This window comes from Scyliorhinus torazame, chromosome 14 (assembly GCF_047496885.1).
Source record: "Scyliorhinus torazame isolate Kashiwa2021f chromosome 14, sScyTor2.1, whole genome shotgun sequence".
Classification (NCBI taxonomy): Eukaryota; Metazoa; Chordata; class Chondrichthyes; order Carcharhiniformes; family Scyliorhinidae; genus Scyliorhinus; species Scyliorhinus torazame.
This window is the reverse complement of record NC_092720.1, coordinates 48,290,820-48,313,474: the sequence shown is the minus strand read 5'-3', so window position 1 is coordinate 48,313,474 and position 22,655 is coordinate 48,290,820. Positions and strand designations below refer to the sequence as shown.

The 22,655-nt window shown below is 48.3% G+C and overlaps 1 protein-coding gene across 2 annotated transcripts in view; it reads left to right on the top strand.

The window, feature by feature from the left end:
• The window catches only part of LOC140389708 (uncharacterized), a 287,989-nt gene that overhangs the window by 186,617 nt on the left and 78,717 nt on the right, over nt 1–22,655 (top strand). For both annotated transcript variants that reach the window (XM_072474126.1, XM_072474125.1), the window contains 9 exons: nt 1,305–1,435; nt 7,505–7,590; nt 8,596–8,778; nt 11,041–11,172; nt 11,280–11,399; nt 15,281–15,489; nt 15,633–15,714; nt 20,038–20,211; nt 21,712–21,813. In XM_072474126.1, the coding sequence (XP_072330227.1) occupies nt 1,305–1,435; nt 7,505–7,590; nt 8,596–8,778; nt 11,041–11,172; nt 11,280–11,399; nt 15,281–15,489; nt 15,633–15,714; nt 20,038–20,211; nt 21,712–21,813 (1,219 nt within the window). The remainder of the gene's footprint in view (nt 1–1,304; nt 1,436–7,504; nt 7,591–8,595; nt 8,779–11,040; nt 11,173–11,279; nt 11,400–15,280; nt 15,490–15,632; nt 15,715–20,037; nt 20,212–21,711; nt 21,814–22,655) is intronic.

The window sequence follows — 22,655 nt, the reverse complement described above, 5'->3', positions numbered from 1 at the left end:
ATGATGCGTGGGACAGCATGTTAGCACAGTGATTAGCACAGTTGCGTCACAGCTCCAGGGTCCCAGGTTCGATTCCCGGCTTGGGTCACTGTTTGTGCGGATTCTGCACGTTCTCCTCGTGTCTGCGTGGGTTTCCTCCGGGTGCTCCGGTTTCCACCCACAGTCCAAAGATGCGCAGGTGAGGTGGATTGGCCATGATAAAATTGCCCTTAGTGTCCAAAAAGGTTAGGTGGGGTTACTGGGTTATAGGGATAGGGTGGAGGTGTGGGCTTAAGTGGGGTGCTCTTTCCAAAGGCCGGTGCAGACTCGATGGACCGAATGGCCTCCTTTTGCACTGTAAATTCTATGATTCTATGACAGTTTAAAGGCGGCAGATGGATAGGGCATGTAAAATGGCCCCATCCCAGGGAAGACCTCCGACCTGAGCTCCTCCAGCCCAGCTCAAGCGCCCTCGGCCCCACTTCCCATGAAAGACTCCCTTTAGCAGGTGTAGGGAGGGTAGTCACCCCCATGCCACCCCTCGAGCTGCCAGTTCTCCATTTGTCAGAACTAGCACCAAATCACGCCAGCGGAGCTCCCAACTGGAGAGGTTGGCGCGTCCCAGGAGGCAGGTGAATCAGCTGTCCTTCCTGACAATATTCAAGTTAAGGTTAATCAGGTATTTGCATGTTCCTGCTCGATCTGGAGTGGGAACCTAGTCTGGGTTGGCGGGACCACGTGGGAGATTCGCAACGGGTTTCAGGACCGGTGTGAAACCTGTTTTCTGCCCAGCGCCTGATTTACTGAACCATCGGGATTCCTGCTGCTGACTGGTGCCCCCAGAGAATCCTTGCCTTGCTGTTTATTCTCCACATGATCCTACTTCATCCAATCCTATCCCACTCCTTTCTCTCTCATGTACTTACCTAGCTTCCCCTTGCATGCATCTGTGCAATTAAACTCAACTACTTCACATAGTATTTGAGATGCTTGATTTAAATTCATAACTAATGAAAAGATTTCCTGCTTTCACCGTTTCGAGAAATGATCTGCTGCATAGGGGGCATAACCGCTTTCAACTTAAAGATTGAAGACAGCAAAACCATATTCTCTTGCGTTCAAGAACCTTTAATAACCTGCAATTGACCCCTGAAATTTTGTATTATACACCTGCATAAAAATTTGATACTTTTATATTATAATCTAAGCACAACAAACTTGATATTATTAACAATATTTCCTGTTCACAATTAACGCCAGAATTAGTTTTATTATTTAATATCAGACTAAATGTCTAACAATTATATTCATTGCCTTAATTGTAGACCAACACCTACCAAGCAGTGGTAACTACAGATGGCAAAACTTCATTTGTTGTAATGAAGTATCTGTCTGGAGGAATGAACTGGGATGTATCAACGCTCGTTTCTGACAAAGTTGTGATTGGCTTCGACAGGTAAGTTTAGCCTTTTGTGCAGATAAAAATGACACTCTTTCAGAAACTGTTCAGCGATAGACCATAAAATCACTTTTTTTATATAATCAAGCATTTTAATCACAACTACCTTGCTCTTCAGAATTTTTTTTTTTTTTTTTTTAAAACAGTAATCTTTTACTTAAAGGCTCACCTGTTTTGTTTGGATGAATCAAATTGACAAAGTGGCTGGAGGATTAGTTCAAAGAGAGTTTCTTCGAACAGTCCATTCTTGACCAGCAGCAATGGGCTATTTTAGATGTATAATGAGATGAGACAGATGAATTAATGACCTCACAGTAAAGGAAACTCTTGTCAGTGCGGCATGGTGGGACAGTGGTTAGCACTGTTGCCTCACAGTGGCAGGGACCAGGGTTCGACTCCGACCTTGAGTAACTGTCTGTGTGGAGTTTGTACACTCTACCCGTGACTGCGTGGGTCTCCTCCGGGTTCTCCGGTTTCCTCCCACAGTCCAAAGATGTGCAGATTAGGTGAATTGGTCATGCTAAATTTCCCCTTAGGGTGGGGTTGCAGGAAAAGGATGGGGAATTGGGCCAAGGTAGGGTGGTCTTTCAAAGGGTCTGTGCAGACTCGATTGGCCAAATGGCCTTCTCCTGCACTGTGGGATTCTATGATTCTCAGAGTGATCATAACAGAATACAATTTCATGTTCAGTTTGAGGGCGAGACACATCTCCAGATGGATGTGATATATCAAATGTGTTAGCATGGAGAGCGGTGTGTCGTGGTTAGTCTGCTTCTCACGTCTTTCAGCTCTCAGCACTGCCTAGCAATACAAGTATTGTGAGAAAGAGGTTTGGGTATGCAAGTCCCTCCCTGCCCATACATAGCGAGCCCTAGTTAGTGCCTCTCAGTGGAAACATACTTAAATCTGGGTGTAGCACAGTCCAAGGCTAAACTACAGTGTACTCAGAGGAGATCGGACCCCCATACGCATGCCATAAAAGTCCATCAGCATGTGGTTACGCCCTGGTGCCCATGAACCAGAGCCCTGGCTATCGGTAAGTTGTCCCACTACCTTGTGGGTATCTCAGGAGAGAAGATGACTAAGTGTGTAAACACTGGCACAGATAATCCGTCGTGGAGACCTATAGTAGGTAACCTGTCATCTCTCAGACAGCTTTCTGGCAACCCCTGCAGCAGAGCTGGTACAAAACAAGACTGGTTTCATCCTTTTCTTTGAACAGTACTAAAAATGCTGAGAGGAGCCCTGTCCCTTGCGCAACTCAGGGTTGCATATTATGTTCACATATAATGTTGCAAAGGACATTTCAGCTTTGTGGTTTACATTGGTACGGTGTGGGAAGCAAAAGTTGCTGGTTATAAGCAATTGTTTACTTGCCATAATTTATGAGCCCAAGGAGTTATTTTCGACAGCGAGAGAAATCATCGTTACTCATTGAATCATTACTGCCCACCCCAAGTTGGACAGTCCCCAGTCAGTTAGATGCTGTCCTGCCACTGCCTGTTTGTTTCAATGGATACTTGGAGCTTAGAGAGTCATCTCTCAATGGGTGGGTTCTAATCGATATACCATCAAGACAAACTGGACAAAGAGGACACTAGTTTTTCACATCACATGCTGCAAAGTGAAGAACATGCATCCTGGATTTTCCAATGATGCAAGATAGCTGTGATTGACAAACAACATACAAAGCTTAATGTGAACATTGTTGCACGGCAAAGAATTATACTCTTTCAAAGAGAAACACTAAATGTTCTCTGACCGTGGAAATCCCAAGGGGAAATGCAGAAGCACGGATGGGTAGCACTGTGTGGAGCACAAGGAAAGGCAAAGGTACCCTCAAGATAGGCACAAAGGGAATGCACAAGGGTGAATAATTCATTTTTGTTTTATAAGTGGACATGTTTTTGGATAATATTTTTATGGACTTTTGCTCAAGGATCAGTCAATGGGGCATTGTAATGAGTGCCCTCATTGTAATGAATGGTAAGGTGGGGTATTTGTGTTGCTGAAGAGAGGTTGTCTTATGGGAAGTGGAGTCTGATCAGGTGCACTCAAGCAGCCCCTTTAGACCGAAGGTGTTCCTGATGGCTCCTCACTGCTTCCTCTTTCTCCTGCTCTGCCTCATCCTCGTCTTCATTCCCTTCCTCCTCCTCCTCCTCACCCCAAGTTGGCTTCAGGATTCCTGGTGGCAGTGGCCGTTGTGGAGGTTTACAACTTGCTTCAGCATGCCAATTGTCTCCAGTATGCTATTCTGAAGTCTCTCAGTATGATACACACTACACACACACTGGCCTTGTCCGCCTGGTTGGTGGAGGGATGAATTATTAGTGAAGTGGGATTAATCTTTGTCTCTGGTTGTTCTGGGAGGCACAAAGACAGCAAGAATGACTGTCTTCCTCACAATGAAAGTATGCTGAGTGATGTTGTGATCGCAGGATGGTCCAAGGTACCAGCTGCATTTTGATGAAATGGTAGCCCTTATAGCTGTCACCATTGATCCAACTGGCCCGAAGAGCCAGGTGTGCAGTTGATGGCTTCCTGCACTGTTCAAAAGGATGCTAATCTGCTAAATCCATGTCCCTGTTGGCATTAAGGGCCTCTGGGTGCACTGATAGACAGCAGACTGGGAGAAGTTGGATATGCAACTCAAGCCAATCTGAAAAGAGGCAGTTGCCTGGGAGTTTAATGCCACTGTGGCCTTTGAGACCTGTGCCAGCGCCGTTCTTTCCAAGGTTCTGAGATCCAGGTGGTTGTGAAGGAGTTGCCCAGTTATGTAACCACCTTCTTGTCAACTCAAGCATTTCTCATGGCTTAAATTAGAAAGTTGTGATTGGTACACCCTTCTGTGAATGCTCTGTTACTTCTCCCGCTTCATAAAACCTCCCCTCTCTGTAGTCTCTGCTTTGGTTGTTGGGTTGTGTGCTGCAGAGGCTCTGCAACATGCACCCTCATATCTCTTGCAGACACAGATCACAAAATCCTTTGCCCTCCAAGAATTTATCCACATGCTTGCATGTGACATCTAGAAAGAAACCATTGTACTTCCACTAATTTTACAGCAGCAGAAGTAAGACAAAAGCATCACACCTGAAATTTGGATGGCTGGTGCCTTAACACTCGTGGGGCCCCTCATGGAGTTATACGTTCAGTCGGCCTGCACGATTGAAATTTTAACAAAGTGCTGAAATCAACTGCAAGAGCTTTTTGAGGTCATTATCACACTTATCTTCACTTTACCACAACATTTATGTCTTTGGAGATTCCATAGTACCAACATCGGCAATGCTACAGGGCCCAGTTTTGAGGCCCTGGATGATAAACACAAGACCAATCATTAACCATGATAACAAAGGACACACCTTGTCACCAACAAATAATGGGTGAGATTTTCTGGCCTCCCCGCAACTTATTTCTTGGTGGCGGGAGGTGGCCTGCCACTGGCCAGTGGCAGGATCTTCTGGTCTCACTGCTGTCAAGAGGGATTTCCCATTGAATCCACCCCATGCCACCGGGAAACCCATGCTGGGGGTGCACCATCGGCAGAACCAGAAGGTCTTGCCAGGGGGAATAGCCGGCAGAACTTGTCCCAAATGTTCACTTGAAGAGTTTGGAGAGGGCAGAATTTCCTTGATAAATACACAGTTGAAAATCTGGTATTCTTAACATGAAGGATTTACACCTGAGAAATAAAGCCAGACTATTTGGTAACTTTTAAGAATATTAAGGCGTTTTGGGTAGGTGTACACACTGATCGTACAACGATCATTTATTGCACTCAGCACTTTGAGTGAACCAACAATGGCTGGATATTTCTGTCTTGCTGTCACATCAAACTGAACGAATTTTGTACATTTCATGAAAAGAACACCAATTGCATAACTATTCCGTGCACAATTGGCAGCCTGGCAGCGAAGCTGCAAGAGGGACAGCCTGGCAGGGAGGGAGCACAGAGCGACAGCCTGGCAGGGAGACTGCACTGGGCGAAAGCATGGCAAGGAGGCTGCACAGGGTGACAGCCTGGCAGGAAGGCTGCACATGGCGACAGGCTGGCAGGGAGGCTGCACTGGGCGACAGGCTGGCAGGGAGGCTGCACTGGGCGACAGCCTGGCAGGGAGGCTGCACATGGCGACAGGCTGCACTGGGCGACAGGCTGGCAGGGAGGCTGCACTGGGCGACAGGCTGGCAGGGAGGCTGCACTGGGCGACAGCCTGGCAGGGAGGCTGCACTGGGCGACAGCCTGGCAGGGAGGCTGCACTGGGCGACAGCCTGGCAGGGAGGCTGCACTGGGCGACAGCCTGGCAGGGAGGCTGCACTGGGCGACAGCCTGGCAGGGAGGCTGCACTGGGCGACAGCCTGGCAGGGAGGCTGCACTGGGCGACAGCCTGGCAGGGAGGCTGCACTGGGCGACAGCCTGGCAGGCAGGCTGCACAGGGCGACAGCCTGGCAGGGAGGCTGCACAGGGCGACAGCCTGGCAGGGAGGCTGCACAGGGCGACAGCCTGGCAGGGAGGCTGCACAGGGCGACAGCCTGGCAGGGAGGCTGCACAGGGCGACAGCCTGGCAGGGAGGCTGCACAGGGCGACAGCCTGGCAGGGAGGCTGCACAGGGCGACAGCCTGGCAGGGAGGCTGCACAGGGCGACAGCCTGGCAGGGAGGCTGCACAGGGCGACAGCCTGGCAGGGAGGCTGCACAGGGCGACAGCCTGGCAGGGAGGCTGCACAGGGAGACAGCCTGGCAGGGAGGCTGCACAGGGCGACAGCCTGGCAGGGAGGCTGCACAGGGCGACAGCCTGGCAGGGAGGCTCCACAGGGCGACAGCCTGGCAGGGAGGCTCCACAGGGCGACAGCCTGGCAGGGAGGCTGCACAGGGCTACAGCCTGGCAGGGAGGCTGCACAGGGCGACAGGCTGGCAGGGTGGCTGCACTGGGCGACAGACTGACAGGGATGTTGCACAGGGTGACAGGCTGGCAGGGAGGCTGCACTGGGCGACAGGCTGGCAGGGAGGTTGCACAGGGTGACAGGCTGGCAGGGAGGCTCCACAGGGCGACAGCCTGGCAGGGAGGCTGCACAGGGCGACAGCCTGGCAGGGAGGCTCCACAGGGCGACAGCCTGGCAGGGAGGCTGCACAGGGCTACAGCCTGGCAGGGAGGCTGCACAGGGCGACAGGCTGGCAGGGTGGCTGCACTGGACGACAGCCTGGCAGGGAGGCTGCACAGGGCGACAGACTGACAGGGATGTTGCACAGGGTGACAGGCTGGCAGGGAGGCTGCACTGGGCGACAGGCTGGCAGGGAGGCTGCACTGGGCGACAGACTGACAGGGAGGTTGCACAGGGCGACAGACTGACAGGGAGGTTGCACAGGGCGACAGGCTGGCAGGGTGGCTGCACTGGGCGACAGACTGACAGGGAGGTTGCACAGGGCGACAGACTGACAGGGTGGCTGCACAGGACGACAGCCTGGCAGGGAGGTTGCACAGGACGACAGCCTGACGGGGAGGCTGCACTGGACGACAGCCTGGCAGGGTGGCTGCACATGGCGACAGGCTGGCAGGGAGGCTCCACAGGGCGACAGCCTGGCAGGGAGGCTGCACAGGGCTACAGCCTGGCAGGGAGGCTGCACAGGGCGACAGGCTGGCAGGGTGGCTGCACTGGGCGACAGACTGACAGGGAGGTTGCACAGGGCGACAGACTGACAGGGTGGCTGCACAGGACGACAGCCTGACGGGGAGGCTGCACTGGACGACAGCCTGGCAGGGTGGCTGCACATGGCGACAGGCTGGCAGGGAGGCTGCACATGGCGACAGACTGACAGGGAGACTGGTTAGGGATGCAGCACAGGTCTCAGCAACATTGGGAAATATCTCAGATCAGGTTACAAAACACAGCTCAGCCCAACAGTGTGGAAACCCAAGAGGAACCGGTGCTTCCAGAATCTGTGCACAAAATTCCCCTCTGAATTTCATGCTAAAAATCTTCCAAAACCAATTATCGATTTTGAGCTATTTTCCTTAATTTGACATATATAAATGACCTAATAATATATTTTTTCTTTTGTTTTATGGCAGTGGTAACGGAATCTATAAGAACGAGGAAGATAGACAACCAGCTGCTGAAAACTTTCGTCCTGATAAATATCCCGGAACAAATACAGGTTTTCATTTTATTCTATGTTAACAAAAAATGTTAGTCATGGACATTTTTCAGACTGTCTAAATTACAAAAATCTCTGCAGTCAAGATTTTATCAAAATTAAGTAGACATAAGATGATTGAAAGCACTGAGGTTTTCTAATTTGGTGCTCAATGTCTAATGTATAATAGCTTAACTAATATATTCCAATTTCAAAATCAGATCACGTAATTTTCTAATATTCCAATACATTCATGACACCTAATACCCGAGGGGTATGGGAAATTCCAGTGTCGTCAGTTCCGTCACATCCCTGACCATTTCACGTCAAGAGCTTGTTTAGCTCTTGGTGAGGGGTTTCTGCTCCCAATCAGACCACAGAAATTCCTAAGCATGACACATCCTCCGTCCAGTTTAGTTTACAGCCTTTCCACTGCACTCTTTAATCCAGGAATATGCCAGGCGATTCAAGCGCTTTTGATCCCAAAATGTTAACATTGAAATTTGTAACTAAATTTGACAATTCAATTTTACTCCAAGATTATGGGCCTGATTTCAGAGGGTGGCAAATAGAGTCAGATTGCCACTATCCTCCTAGTTTCTTACCTCAAAATCCAGGTGGACATTTCTCCCTGACATACCAATTCAGGCCACTGGTTGTCTGGGGGGCGGGAGGAGGATGGCGGGTGGTCAGTGTGGGGTAGGTAAGGGATCGCTTGGGAGGGGGGTGAGGGTGGGGGGGGGGGGGGGGGGTCAGTCAGGAGGGGCTGTAGTTGGGGCGGAGGGGGTGCGTGGTGTATCCAGCAGGCCCCATGCAGGTCAGGGCGCCCCACGGGTGGAGGTCTAGTGGGGAGATGGGAGGGTGGGGTGAGCGGCCGTCGGGGATCTTATGCGGGGTCAGGAGCAGAGTGGGAGGAGGCCCAAGGTTGTGGTCAGGCTACCTCCCGAATACACTGCCGCAGATCTCTTTTTAAATTTGCACTGAAATTTGCTTACATTTATTCCAATCTACGTTGTATTCCTATAGGTTTGAATGGCTTACGACTGTATAAACTGATTAACACTGCTCCACCGGAAAATTACAAAGCAAACTGCCTGAGCTGGTTTGCATCACAGCCAGATGCATCTAAATGGAATCGAGGTTTACTTCCCTGTCCATGCTCCTTTCCTCAAGGACAAGCAGATAATCGATACCAAACCTCCAGTTCAGGTAAGGATTTCTTAGGCTGATGTCAAACTTTTGAATAGAAACCATGACCAAGTTATTATTTCCTTTAAAAAATGGAAATGAACAAATTCTTAAATGCTGGGCCAAATTCAATGGAATAATTGCTAAGTTCATTTGTGGCGGGTTTTGCTGGGAGTTTCCCGCCGGCTCTGCCGACGAGTTTTCCACCACTATCCAATGACATTGCATCACTTTTCTGGGCCCTGGGGAGTTTCTCACCTGTTTAGCACACACTTATCAGCGCTGGGAGCTGCACTCCGAGATCAGGCCACCATTTTGAAACGATACACCAGTCTCTAAGTGAGCTTGCAGATCCCCCACACACCACCCATGGGCACTACCCCACATCAACCTCCCAAGTGAGGGCACCACACTATTGGGTCCCTGGGGCCCCTCTCTTCAGGCCCCCCAAGATCTCTTTCAGCACCCCCCCCCCTTCCAGGACCCCCACCGGTCTCACCCCCCCCCCCCCCAACAACCTCCCAGAAGGCCCCTACTTACCTGCCCTGCACACACCCACCCATCAACACCCCCCACACCCTCTTTTCATGGTCATGCCCCCCCCCCCCCCCCTGGGGTTAGATCCTTGGCAGTGCCACCCAGGAAGTGCTCCTGCCGGTGTGGCAGTGCGGCCTGGGCTCCTTGGCAGTGCCAATATGCTAGCCAGGCAGTGCCAAGGTGCCCACATTCCCGAGAGAGGGCCAGGGAGCCACTTTACACTAACCCTGATCACCCAGGGGTCTCCATGGACCAGGACTGATCGGTACCTGGCTGCAACCTCCCTGGGGTGGCCGGTAGATTGAGGGAGGCCAGTAGATTCGGGTAGGTTTAAAATCTACTTTAGTGTTCCGATTCCGATGCCTCATGGGACTTGGGAAGATCCCTTGAGGTGCGAAGTCTGCCGGGAGGCCGGCGCGAGGCTTCACCCGGGATTTAACAACCGGGTTCTACTCTCGCCCGAGTGCACGGTTTCCCAAGGCAGATGGGAAACAGCTTTGCGTGATGGTCTGGGCTGTGTTGACGACGCTCTGTCGTTTCTTACGGTCTTGGGCCGAGCAGTTGCCATACCAAGCTGAGATGCAGCCAGATATTTTCTATGCTGCATCAGCAAAAATGTGTAAGAGTCAATGTGGACATGCAAAATTCCTTAATTTCCTGAGGACATATAGGCACTGTTGTGCTTTCTTGGTCGTAGCATTGACGTGGGTGGACCAGGACAGATTGGTGATATGCAAACCTAGGAATTTGAAGTGGACAACCATCTCGGCACCATTGATGCTGACAGGGGTGTGTCCAACACCTTGCTTCCTGAAGTCAATAATTTTTTTTAATATATTCGTTCTTGGGATGTGGGCGTCACAGGCAAGGCCAGCATTTATTGCCAGTCCCTAAATGCCTTTGAACTGAGTGGCCTTTTAAGAGGCAACCACATTGCTGTGGGTCTAGACTCACATGTAGGCCAGGCCCAATAAGGATGGCAGATTAGTGGGCAGCACGGTAGCATTACGGATAGCACAATTGCTTCACAGCTCCAGGGTCCCAGGTTTGATTTCGGCTTGGGTCACTGTCTGTGCGGAGTCTGCACATCCTCCCTGTGTGTGCGTGGGTTTCCTCCGGGTGCTCCGGTTTCCTCCCACAGTCCAAAGATGTGCAGGTTAGGTGGATTGGCCATGATAAACTGCCCTTAGTGTTGGGTGGGGTTACTGGGTTATGGGGATAGGATGGAGATGTGGACCTTGGGTAGGGTGCTCTTTCCAAGAGCCAGTGCAGACTCGATGGGCCGAATGGCCTCCTTATGCACTGTAAATTCTATCTATGAAATCTCCTTCCCCAAAGGACATTAGCGAGCCAGATGGTTTCACGGTCATCATTAGACTTTTTTAAAATTCCAGATTTGTTTTTATTGAATTCAAATTTCACCATTTGCCCTGGTACGATTCGAAGAATGATCTCCAGGGCATTACACTGGCTGTCTGGATTATTAGTCCAGTGATAATACCAGTATGCCACTGCCTCCCTAATGATCAGCTCCTTAATTTTGCTGACATTGAGGGAGAGATTGTTATCGTTACACCATGCTGCTGGATTCTCTCTCTCACTCCTGTACTCTGACTCATCGTTATTTGCGATCTGACCCACGACCTATGTGTCATCAGCAAACCTGAAGATGGTAGTTCCAGTTCATCAGCAAAATTGCAATGAGTTGTGTCATTGTATTTAGTGGCCTTTGTTGAATTTACCCAGATGCTTCAACCATGGCTCTTCGTAGTACCAGTCAAAATGCATTTGGTGCTGGTCAAAGATGTATTTACACAAAGAGGAATGCATTAATTGAAGGTTGGCAGGAACGAATCTGGAATTCAAACCTGAACCAAGGTAGGTTTTTTATTTGAAATTGTTACAAAATATTTTTCCACTTTGTTTTCCATCTTTGCAGGTGCACGAGTGCACAATTCATATACATTATCTATATTACCTCACAGATTCCGACCTAGATCCATACAGATGGTGCTGCAAAGAGGTTGACGACCCATCATTCTGTGAATATTACAGAACTAAAAGACCAAGCATTAACTGTAGAAACTACAGGCCACCAACCAGAGGTAATTTATTTAAGCAACAAAGTTGATAATCTCAATAAAATTATGTGACTAAAAGTTATGATTGAGTTGCAACATTCTGTGCCAATATGCATTGTAAACTATCATATCAGTCTCGGTCTATGACAAAAATTAATTAAATAGTACAAATTCCTGAAGGCAGTGCTCTGATATACTTTTACAATGGTTACAAATGCTATCATGCAATATTAGTTGCACAAACTATAACTGGTACGGACCCAGCACCACATGTACTACAAAAGCACTTGAGTGGCTATGCTAGATTTGTAAAACCTATCTCAAATGACGTTAATGCCAAGTGCAAATGATCTTGCCTTATTTTAGTTTTTTTTTTAATCGATTCTTCTGAAATTCAAGCTTCAATTCATTTAAAATTCGAATCAATTGCAGTCAAAGCAAATGTTCAATTTCTGTTTCAGCTGAGCACATGCTGACCCCATCACTAAACTGTATACGTATCCTGGCCAGCAAAGTTTATCACACACAATGACTCTGCCATTTATGAGTTGGTTGTCCCATGCCTCCAGCCACTAACTGTTCCAGCACTGATGTACTTTTGCTGCCCAAGCATCTGTGCAAATTATTCTCAGACGATATTTGCATTGGCTGCTCTCACCTGCAGTGTCTCAATTTTCCACACAAGTTCAATGATTGGGATTCTTCAGGTTGCTCCCCCGCCCCTCCAACCCCGAACAGAGGGTGGGAACTTCTGTTGGCTGCAAGTAATTCACCTGCGTGCTGTAAACTTCCAAAGAGACTTCTTTGGAAGGCCCACCAGATCTGATGCCAATCAGGCATAGCCAGGGACGCCAGCAAGCATTCTCCAGAATCAAGTCTCCTGAGATAGAAACCACTCATCCAGACCTGCTGCCCAATCAGAAGCCAGAGTCTCCTGTTGACAGCGCCACAGAGAAGGCCATTTCTGCTATTGGTAGAGTAACCCCCAGGTCCCACGATCCTGTAAAGTTATGCCAAGGAAGGGTTTTTCTTAGGCAAGGGAGTCTCAGGGATGGGGGAACGTTAGGTGGGGGCGGGGTCAAATGGACGCTCGGTAGCATTGTGGATAGCACAATTGCTTCACAGCTCCAGGGTCCCAGGTTCGATTCCGGCTTGGGTCACTGTCTGTGCGGAGTCTGCACATCCTCCCAGTGTGTGCGTGGGTTTCCTCCAGGTGCTCCGGTTTCCTCCCACAGTCCAAAGGTGTGTAGGTTAGGTGGATTGGCCATGATAAATTGCCCTTAGTGTCCAAAACTGCCCTTAGTGTTGGGTGGGATTACTGGGTTATGGGGATAGGGTAGAGGTGTTGACCTTGGGTGTAGGGTGCTCTTTCAAAGAGTCGGTGCAGACTCGATGGGCCGAATGGCCTCCTTCTGCACTGTAAATTCTATGATAGGGAAGGAAAGGGAGTGGTTCTTAGCAGGTATCCCACTTCCTCCTCGCCCGAAAGCCATGCCCTCAATTAAGCATTTAATCGAGGGACTACCCTATCACCACCCCACAGCCCTGCCCCAACAGGCGACAGGCAAAATGCATTCTTTTACCAGTCATGCAGACTGCATGTCGACAAACTGATCCAAGAACTGGGCTAATCCCTGGAGCCGCAGGAAGAGTCCCACAAGTGGTCTTTAATTGACCACAAGATTCTTGATTGACAGATTGGCAGGACTTGATCATGGCAGAAACTGGTATGTGGTGAGATTCAGGTACACCACTACTTCCCCAATTAAGCCCTCTTCATGCTCCTATGCTTGCTATCTCAGAGAACAAAAGATTCTGCCCAGTGATTACGTGACTTTGGGGTTGTGAGGTATAAATCCTAAGTCTGAATTCTTAATTTCTAACTATGGTCTTTAGTTGTGCTTGACCTCACAATGTACAAATAACAAGTATGTATGAATCAAACAGAGTTTATTCAGTAAGATTTTATATAATACTTAAGACGAAGCAATGAACACAAAATAGAGTTTCCTCATCTCTCAAGTTCTTAGGAGTCCTTGAGTGCTGCCCACACAGGCAATGTCTTTCTCCTCTGTCTTTGAAGTGAAATTGAACTAAGATCAAAAGCCATGGTAGCACTGTGCCAACAAAGATTCCAACTTTTATCCCCACTGCGCATTATTCCTCCTCCTTTATTTGAAAATAGTCCAATTTCATCTCTTCCATTGGCTGAGCACTCGAGTTATCTCATATCACCCCACCTCTGTAACTAGAGTCATACAGATGGAAGACAAATGTTCTTCCATTGATTTCTTGGGTCCCTCAGAGATTATATTATGGGCTGGATTCTCTGTCGGCAGGATCCTCTGCCTCGCTGGCAGCACACTCATGCCTGATTTCCCGACAGCGTGGGGGTGCCCACAATGTGATACTCCATTGGTCGGCTGCTGGGACGGAGGATCCTGCTGCCGGCAGGGACATGCCACACCAGAAAACGGGTGCGGCGGGATGGAGAATCCCTTCCACCCACATTTGCTTTGGATATTGAACTGTTACAAAGGACACCTCTGGTCAACATATTTTAAACCATTCCTGCAAATACTAAAACCATTAAAGACAACTGTTAAAAATACTTCCCATCATAATATCAGGTTTCCTTCTGGTACAGATCAATTAAATTAAAGCAACACATGGTTTGTTTAAAAATAAAGTTGTCTAAAGTTCAAACTACTTTTACCCGTTCCTTCCAAGAAAGCTGCTGAATACAACACTTAAGGAACTTAAATCATCAAACAATTAAATGTTGTTTGTCACAAACACAACACCAACCAAAAATCCCAACTGTCTTGTGTTTCCATTGTCTCAGTAATATAAACTAAAAATAAAGCATTTAAAGAATAAAATTTATAGATGTTAGACAACAAAAAAATAGTAGAATTAACATATTACAAGACTCAGTTAGGCCGATGAGCTGATTTCTCCCCATGCTGAGCAGAATTTGCAACCTGAATGGGGGTAGTTGAATCACCATATCGACCTTGCCTGATTGAAAGAAAAGGGGGGAAAATCAATGTTATCCTTTTTCTCATAAAGTGTAAAAAATACCCTGAGTGAAGGGAAAGCTACCTGTCTGCAGACATCTCTGACTACACCCCACAATGGCCTTGCTGCTGCAATGCAAATTGGAGCCTGTGGAAGTCAAGACTCGTTATGTCACAATTTTCCCATTTAGATAGCTTTCCTGCTCTTGCCATCCTCTAACGCTCCACGCTGCCCTCCATCTGACCCTTGCTTCCCTCCTCCCTTTTTTATTTCCTCAGTCTCTTTCATCTCCTATGCCCTTCCTCTGCCCCTTTACCACATCCTGATTTTTCATTATCCCATTCTCCCCCATTATCTTCTCCAATGCCATCTCGGTCTGCAAATTCCTCCAACTCTAACGCTTCTTAGCCTCCTTGGCCTCAATCAAGATGAGATCTACGAGTTGACATCCAAGATATTGGTTTAATTGTTTCTTGCGATAGTTTGTTCTTTGATCATCAATGCAAAAGTTATGAAAAAATCTGTATTTAATAGGAATGAAGATTGAGGCTGGAATTCTCCTGCCGTTTTCTGGCAGCGGGATTCTCTGAACCTGCCGGCAGTGCAACCCTGGTTTCCTGACGGCGTGGAGTGGCTTCGATGAGAATTTTCATTGACAGTGGTGGGAACAGAGAATCCTGTAGCCTGGGAACAGAGAATCCTGTAACCAGCGAACAGTGTGATATCTCATCACGCAGCGAGGAGCTCGAGAATCCCAACCGGAATCTCATTCTGAATTCAAATCAATTTTGATGACATGCAAAAAGGCTTAAAATTTCATTTTTATGTTTTGACGTCTACTACATTGTTAAATCTTCACATGTTGCTTTGTGTTAACATGATAGCCATGATGCTTGGTGACCCCCACTTTACCACTCTTGATGGACTTTCCTTCACTTTTAATGGCCTTGGAGATTTTGTGCTACTTAATGTTAATGAATCCAATGGCAACACCATTTTTAAGCTCCACGGTCGCACAGTGCAAACTGGTGCCGCTCTCGCCACAAACTTCATGGCATTCGCAGCCCAACACACATCTGACAAAAATACCACGGTAAGTAAAACGTTTGCTTAAAGACTGAAAAGCTGAAGAATAAATGCATTTTTGCCTTTCCTGGGAATGATATGTACCAGGAATGGAAGTACAAGTTCTGTGACAATTATTTGAATTGGCGATGTTATGTGATTTCTCACCAGGTCGAGATGATTCTCAAAGGCAACGATTCAATTGATGTGCTATTAAATAATGTTACGGTGAAGTTTCTACCTTCTACTGAGGGTGAGGCTAATTTATTATTCTTACTGCTTCAAAAATATACAGATTATTTGTAAAATGATTGAGAATGGTGCAATTTATAATTTGAAACTTCTATGAAAGTTAAACATCAAACTAGTATAATTAAACTTACACCAAGGGCATGAACTAACGGTTGCGTCACACCGGGCACGAATCTGCACAAGCCAGTTAGATTGCATGAGAGTCTAAAATTAGGAACCGTGCCGAGCGCCATGAGTTTCTGACCTAACAGCCCGCTCCTGCTGGCGAGACATGGATGCCGTCACCACTTGGCAAGAAACAAATAATCATCAATTAAGGCCAATCTCCATCCCATTAACGAGAAGGACCCCCTATCGAATGGCCTCCCATAAACTAACTAGCTCCCCAGTGAGCAGTCACGCGGGTGACCTTTGGCACACTTACTTAAAACGTGATGCTAGTGCAATGGTTGCTGGGGGGGAATCGATGCAGGTTAGTAGCCATTTTCCCAATCAGCCCTGGGGCACCAGGGCTGCTGATCAAGTGCTCGGGGCAGCTGCAGGACCCCTCCATGGGAGGCGACCTGCTCAGTGGGGTCAGTCGCCCACCCCATCAGTGGGGGTCTCCCCTGGGCTGTGGGGTGCTGTGCTCAGCATCCGTGGGCCCAACATGCCACCCCCTAGATCGTATACTCCCATACCAGAGACAACTTCAGCTGCTGCCTGGAGGTCACCCAAACACCCCCAAGACAGAGCCTTGTCCGTGGTAATATGGTGCACGTCAGTTTAACTCCCACTGACTACAGCGGCCTCTGGCTGCACGCTGAATGCTATTGCTAATAGGGCATTGTCAATGTTAATTATGTAAGCACTCCCCAGTTCTCAAGTAGATTCCCGTGGTTAGACATGCCATGTCGCAGGCGAGAGTTATTGCCTAGGGTCCCACTCCGACCACTGGAGGCATCAACAACACAGAGGCAGCGGTCAACAGTCAAACTCCCAAGAGCTGGACCTCAGCACTGGGACATCCCCGCGATCAGAGGGAGAGTGTGTGGATCGGGTAGCGCCTGGTCTAAGATGTTCCCGGCAGGGGTCTGGGGTTTGGGATTTGGGATCCGGTGCCCAGGGGCCCCTGCTGTGGTTGGAGGTGTGTGTTCAAGGCAGAGTCCCCCAGCTGAACCAACTTGTTCGATGGCATTCTGAGAGATGTTTTTTTGCAATATTTTTATTATGTTTTTGACATTTAAAAAAAAAAGAAAACCCATCCTACCCCAAGCATAACCAGTACAAAAAGAAACCCCCACAACAACCCTCCACCCCCACAGGACCTCAATCAGTGAGGCGAAGGCTAATACATCCACCCACGCCCTTGTCTGCAGCTCCAGCAGGTCCGACACCTCAAATATGGCCGCTTGGGTATTGGGCTCCAAATCCATTTGCAAGATTGCTGACATGGGGCGAAATTCTCCGGAAACGGCGCGATGTCCGCCGACTGGCGCCCAAAACGGCGCAAATCAGACGGGCATCACGCCGCCCCAAAGGTGCGGAATGCTCCGCACCTTTGGGGGCCGAGCCCCAACCTTGAGAGGCTAGGTCAGCGCCGGACGAATTTCCACCCTGCCAGCTGGCGGAAAAGTCCTTTGGTGCCCCGCCAGCTGGCGCAGAAATGACACCTCCGGGCAGCGCATGCGCGGGAGCATCAGCGGCCGCTGACAGCGCAATTCTCGCCCCGCCGAATCTCTGGTGCCGGAGACATCGGCAACCGGCGGGGGCGGGATTAACGCCAGCCCCCGGCGATTCTCCGACCCGGCGGGGGGTCGGAGAATCTCACCCCTGGTGCTGAAGAATGAGTCCCAAAAACTCCCCAGCTCAGGGCAAGACCAGAACATATGGATTGCCTGGATCCCTCCCTCACACTTGTCCTCCTCTCCCTGAAACAACTGGCTCATCCTCATTAAATGTCCCCTATGCACCACCTTTAATTGAGTCAACTCTATCATGCACACAAAGTCGTGGCGTTCACCCTGCACAGCACACCACACCCACCCCTCCAATGCCATTCCCAACTCCTCCTCCCACTTCCTTAACCCCCTCCGCCAGTGCCATATCTTCCTCCTATTAGTCCCTGAGGCACCCCCCCCCCCCCCCCCACCCCCCACCCCCAGCCTACCACAGACAGCACTCTTACAGCGAGGAGTGTGACATCACCGGAAGATCTTCCTCTCAAAATCCCACACCTGCATGGACCGGAATGTTTTGGTCCTTGGGATTCCATACTTCTCCATCAACTTCTCCAAGCTCATGAATCTCCTCTCCCAGAAACAAAGCCCTCATTCCTACCACCTCGTTGCTCTCCCAGCCCTGGAACCTAGCATCTAATCTAGCCAGTTCAAGCCAGTAACCAGTGATTTGCACAGATCAGCGCCATCGCCATTACCACCTTTAACTTAAAATGCTGCCGAAATTCCCTCCAAATCTTCAGAGTTGCTACCACCACCGGATTGCCCGAGTATTTCCCTGGGAAGAACGGGAGTGGCGCTATCACCAGCGCCGTAACCCCGACTCCTTACATGAACTCCATCTTCACCCAAATTTACTCTTGACCCCTATACCATCCCACCACCGTCTCAGCGTTCGCCGCCCAGTAATAATAAATTAAATTCGGCAAAGCCACAACACCCAACTGCCGAACCCTCTGAAGCACCTATTTCTGAATTCTAGCTATCTGGTCCGCCCAAATAAACAATGTGATCAAACACTCCAGCCCTTGAAAAAAACACCTTCGGGTGAAACACTGGCAGGCATTGGCATAAGAATAGAAACGGTGGTAAAATAGTCATCTTTATCACGGAGTCATAGATGTTTACAGCATGGAAACAGGCCCTTCGGCCCAGCTTGTCCATGCCGTCCAGTTTCTATCACTAAGCTAGTCCCACCTGTCTGCATTTGGCCCCCATTTCTCTATACCCACCCTGCCCATGCAACTGTCAAACTGCTTATTGAAAGACAAAATCGTACCCTCCTCTGCCACTGCCTCTGGCAGCCCGTTCCAGATGCTCACCACCCTCTGAAGAAATTTCCCTTCTGATCTCTTTTGTATCTCTCCCCTCTCACCTTAAACCTATGCCCTCTAGTTCCAGACTCCTCTACCTTTGGGAAATGATGTTGATTATCCACCTTATCTATGCTCCTCATTAATTTATAGACCTCTATAAGATCACCCCTAAGCCTCCTACGATCTAGGGAAAAAAGTCCCAGCCTATCGAGCCTCTCCTTATAACTCAGACCATCAAGTCTGATAGCATCCTCGTAAATCTCTTCTGCACTCTTTCTAGTTTAATAATATTCTTCCTATAATAGGGTGACCAGAACCTAACACAGTATTCCAAGTGTGGTCTATCAAAGGCCTTCTCCACGTCCATAGCCGCCACTATCTCCGCCTCCCCCTCCACCACCGGCATCATAATTACATTCAGGAGCCTACGTACGTTGGTATTCAACTGCCCCCCTTTCACAAAACCCATCTGGTTCTCGTATATGACCCCCGGAACAGTCCTCAATCCTCATGGCCAATACCTTTGCTAGCAGTTTCGCATCCACATTAAGGAGTGAAATCGGCCTATACGATCCGCACTGTACAGGGTCCTTGTCCCGCTTCAGAATTAGAGAAATCAACGCCCTAGACATTGTCGGGGGCAGGACCCCCCCAACCCTCCCTCCCTTGCCCCGTTGAAAGTCCTTACCAGCAGCAGGCCCAACAGGTCCACAACTTCCCATAGAACTCCACCAGGAACCCATCTGCCTTCCCCGCCTGCATACTCCCCAGTCCCTTGACCAGTTCCTCCAGCCCAACCGGCACCCACAACCCTCCACCTGCCCCTCCTCTACCCTCGGGAACCTCAGCCGGTCCAAAAAACGACCCATCCCCCACTCCTCCGATGGGGTTTCAGACCGATACAGTCCCTCATAAAAGTCCCTGAAAACCCCATTAATACCCACCGCACTTCGCACCGTGCTCCCCCCTCCATCCCTAACTCCCCCGATCTCCCTCGCTGCCTCCCGCTTCCGAAGCTGGTATGCCAGCATCCGGCTAGGCTTCTCTCCGTACTCGTACACCGCCCCTTGTGCCTTCCTCCACTGCACCTCCGCCTTCCTGGTGGTCAACAGGTCAAACTCGGCCTGGAGACTTTGTCGCTCCTTGAGTAGTCCCTTCTCGGGGGCCTCTGAATACCTCCTATCCACCCTTACCATCTCCCCCACTAGCCTCTCCCTCTCTCTCCTCTCCTCCCTCAGCTCATTGTGTCAAATGAAGCCTAAAAATATATCTGTTAATTTGTTCTCACAGGTAATAAAGAAATATATCGTATCGGTACCTTATATATGGAGAAAAACGGAAATGCATCAATAACAGTTTCATTCGGGAGTGGAATCTCATTATCAGTAAAAGCAGGATATGGAATGTTACTTGTAATCACCAATTTGCCAGAAAAGTATATGAACAAAACAAATGGTCTCCTGGGTAAGTCAGCTTTTTCTGATGACAAATGTGATTTCCCTTCTCAACCTTTTATAAGAAATAGGGCCGAATCTTCCACGGAGTAGTAATCAGCATCAGGCAGTGGAGCTGCACATTTCTCAGCCAGGCCTCCTGGTAAAGGTGCAGTGCAGCACCAATTGGAGTGGTTTCTATGCAATGCAGGATCATCGGGCGAAGCCACCCCCCCCCCCCCCCCCCCCCCCCCCCGCGGTTTACAGCACTAGCTGCCTTAAAGCAGGTAAGTCTTAGCCTCTATGGAAAGCCAGGGAGGAGAGGTAAGTGCATCAGGTAAGGTGGCAGGAGGAGGGTGGGGGAGGAGGTGGTTGTGTAGTTTGTTAGTCAGGGGGAGGGCTGGGGTGGTCAGTTGGGTGTGTTCAGGCCATCAGTGGAATGGATAGTAGGATGGTATAGGGATAGTCAGGTGGTTGCAAGGATAGTCAGGGCAAGGGGGGGTTGGGTGTAGTCAGGGGTTGGGAGGGTGTTTGGGGGGTTATGTCAATAGAATACTGAGGAGTGGGCAGCACGGTGATGCAGTTGTTAGCACAGCTGCCCCATGGCGCCGAGGTCCCAGGCTTGATCCAAGCTCTGGGTCACTGTCCGCGTGGAGTTTGCACATTCACCCCGTTTGCGTGGGTTTCACCCACACAACCCAAAGAAGTGCAGGGTAGGTGTATTGGCCTCGCTAAATTACCCCTAATTGTAAAAAATGAAATGGTTACTCTAAATTTTTTTTTTTTTTAAATACTGAGGAGTAAGTCATGAGTTAGAAGCGGTTTTAATCATTCTTGTTTTCCCTGGGTAACTATTTTACTAAGCGACTTGGAACCATCTGAATTCTCCAGTTTAAATCTGAATTTTGGATGGTTCCCAGTGCAGCATAATGGCCGATTGTAAGTTTGAACCTCCCGGGTAATTTCAGTGCAGTCCTTGCATAGGGACTTCCAGGAAGAACATACTTTTTTTTTGGTGGAAGGAAATGCAACAAGTGTAACTTACCCATCACTTTATATTCTATAATTCCATTTGGCAATAACCTGACTTTAACAATAACCTGGGTTGGTTCAACTGAAGGTAGTGGAAGAATTCAACAACATAATAATTGTAGGAAATTTGTATAAAGATCCTGAAAATAATCCAAGGCTCTACCTAAATATTAACTGAAAGGGTTTTTGATGATGGTCTCCCCCAAGCTCCTTTTGTTGCTTCACCTTTTTGGTTCTAAAACATTCTATATTTCTAACTTTCTGTACCTACCTGTTATTATCCAGAGCTTTTTCATTGCTGCACATAGAAATGCAAATTACTTGGAAAGTTAGTTCAATAGGTAGCTATCTGGGACATTGGTAATGTTAAAAAGTAGAATCGGTTCCAATTGTAATTGGGAAATCTGCGCAGATTTTCAGAGAAACCTCGGTCATATTTTTGTAGCACGGTCAAAATCCAAACCCACCAAATTTATTTAATTTCATTGTTTGCTTCTAGGTGTATGGAATGGCAATCAAACTGATGACTTTACAATGCCTAATGGTTCTGTTATTCCAACTAATAGCAAGGAATCTACAATTTTTGATTATGGAAAAACTTGTGAGTTTATTAAAGATTCTGAAGTAACCGTTCAGCTCGGTGAAAACAAGGCTTGATAAGACAAAAGCAACTTACATTTATGCACGAGGGGGAAATTTTATCTGTTGAAGCCAGAAAGTATTTGTTGTTGAACACATTTTGGGATTTTGGTCTTTCAGGAAGTTTAACTGCCCTTTGTGAACTAAGATTTCGTGAAATGTCAGTTACAACATATAATTTGTAATTAATTCATTCATTTATCATGTAAAACAGTGAGCCAAAAAATCATGTGTTGTGGAGGATTTTTAGGGAGGATATTGTATGGGTACAGAAGAGAAGGCTCTGATAATAATAATCTTTTATTGTCACAAGTATGAAGTTACTGTGAAAAGTCCCTAGTCGCCACATTCCGGCACCTGTTTGGGTAAGCTGGCACGGGAATTGAACCCGCCCTGCTGGCCTTGTTCTGCATCACAAACCAGCTGTCTAGCTCACGGAGGACAGATCAGCAATCGCAAGCCCCAAATACTTTATTAGTCATCAAAAGCTAAAACTAAATTTTCTGCCTGTCATGCTGCATGAGGTTACATAAAATATAAACTTCCTTTGACCACAATATTTATTTTTATTATTGGCTGAGGCAGAAAAATTACAGGACCTCCTTGATTATCAGCTTATGACATACTCTAATATGGAACATCCAGAGCGCCGACAAAAAAAAAAATGCTATTCTCTGTATATTCAATTCAAAGCAATAAACAGAGTTCAAATTTTCTGTTATCTGGCCTATTAGCAGCAGTTGGGATGGATATCATCGTAGTACCATTGATAAAAATGTTCATTAAAATGTACCTGTTCTCAGA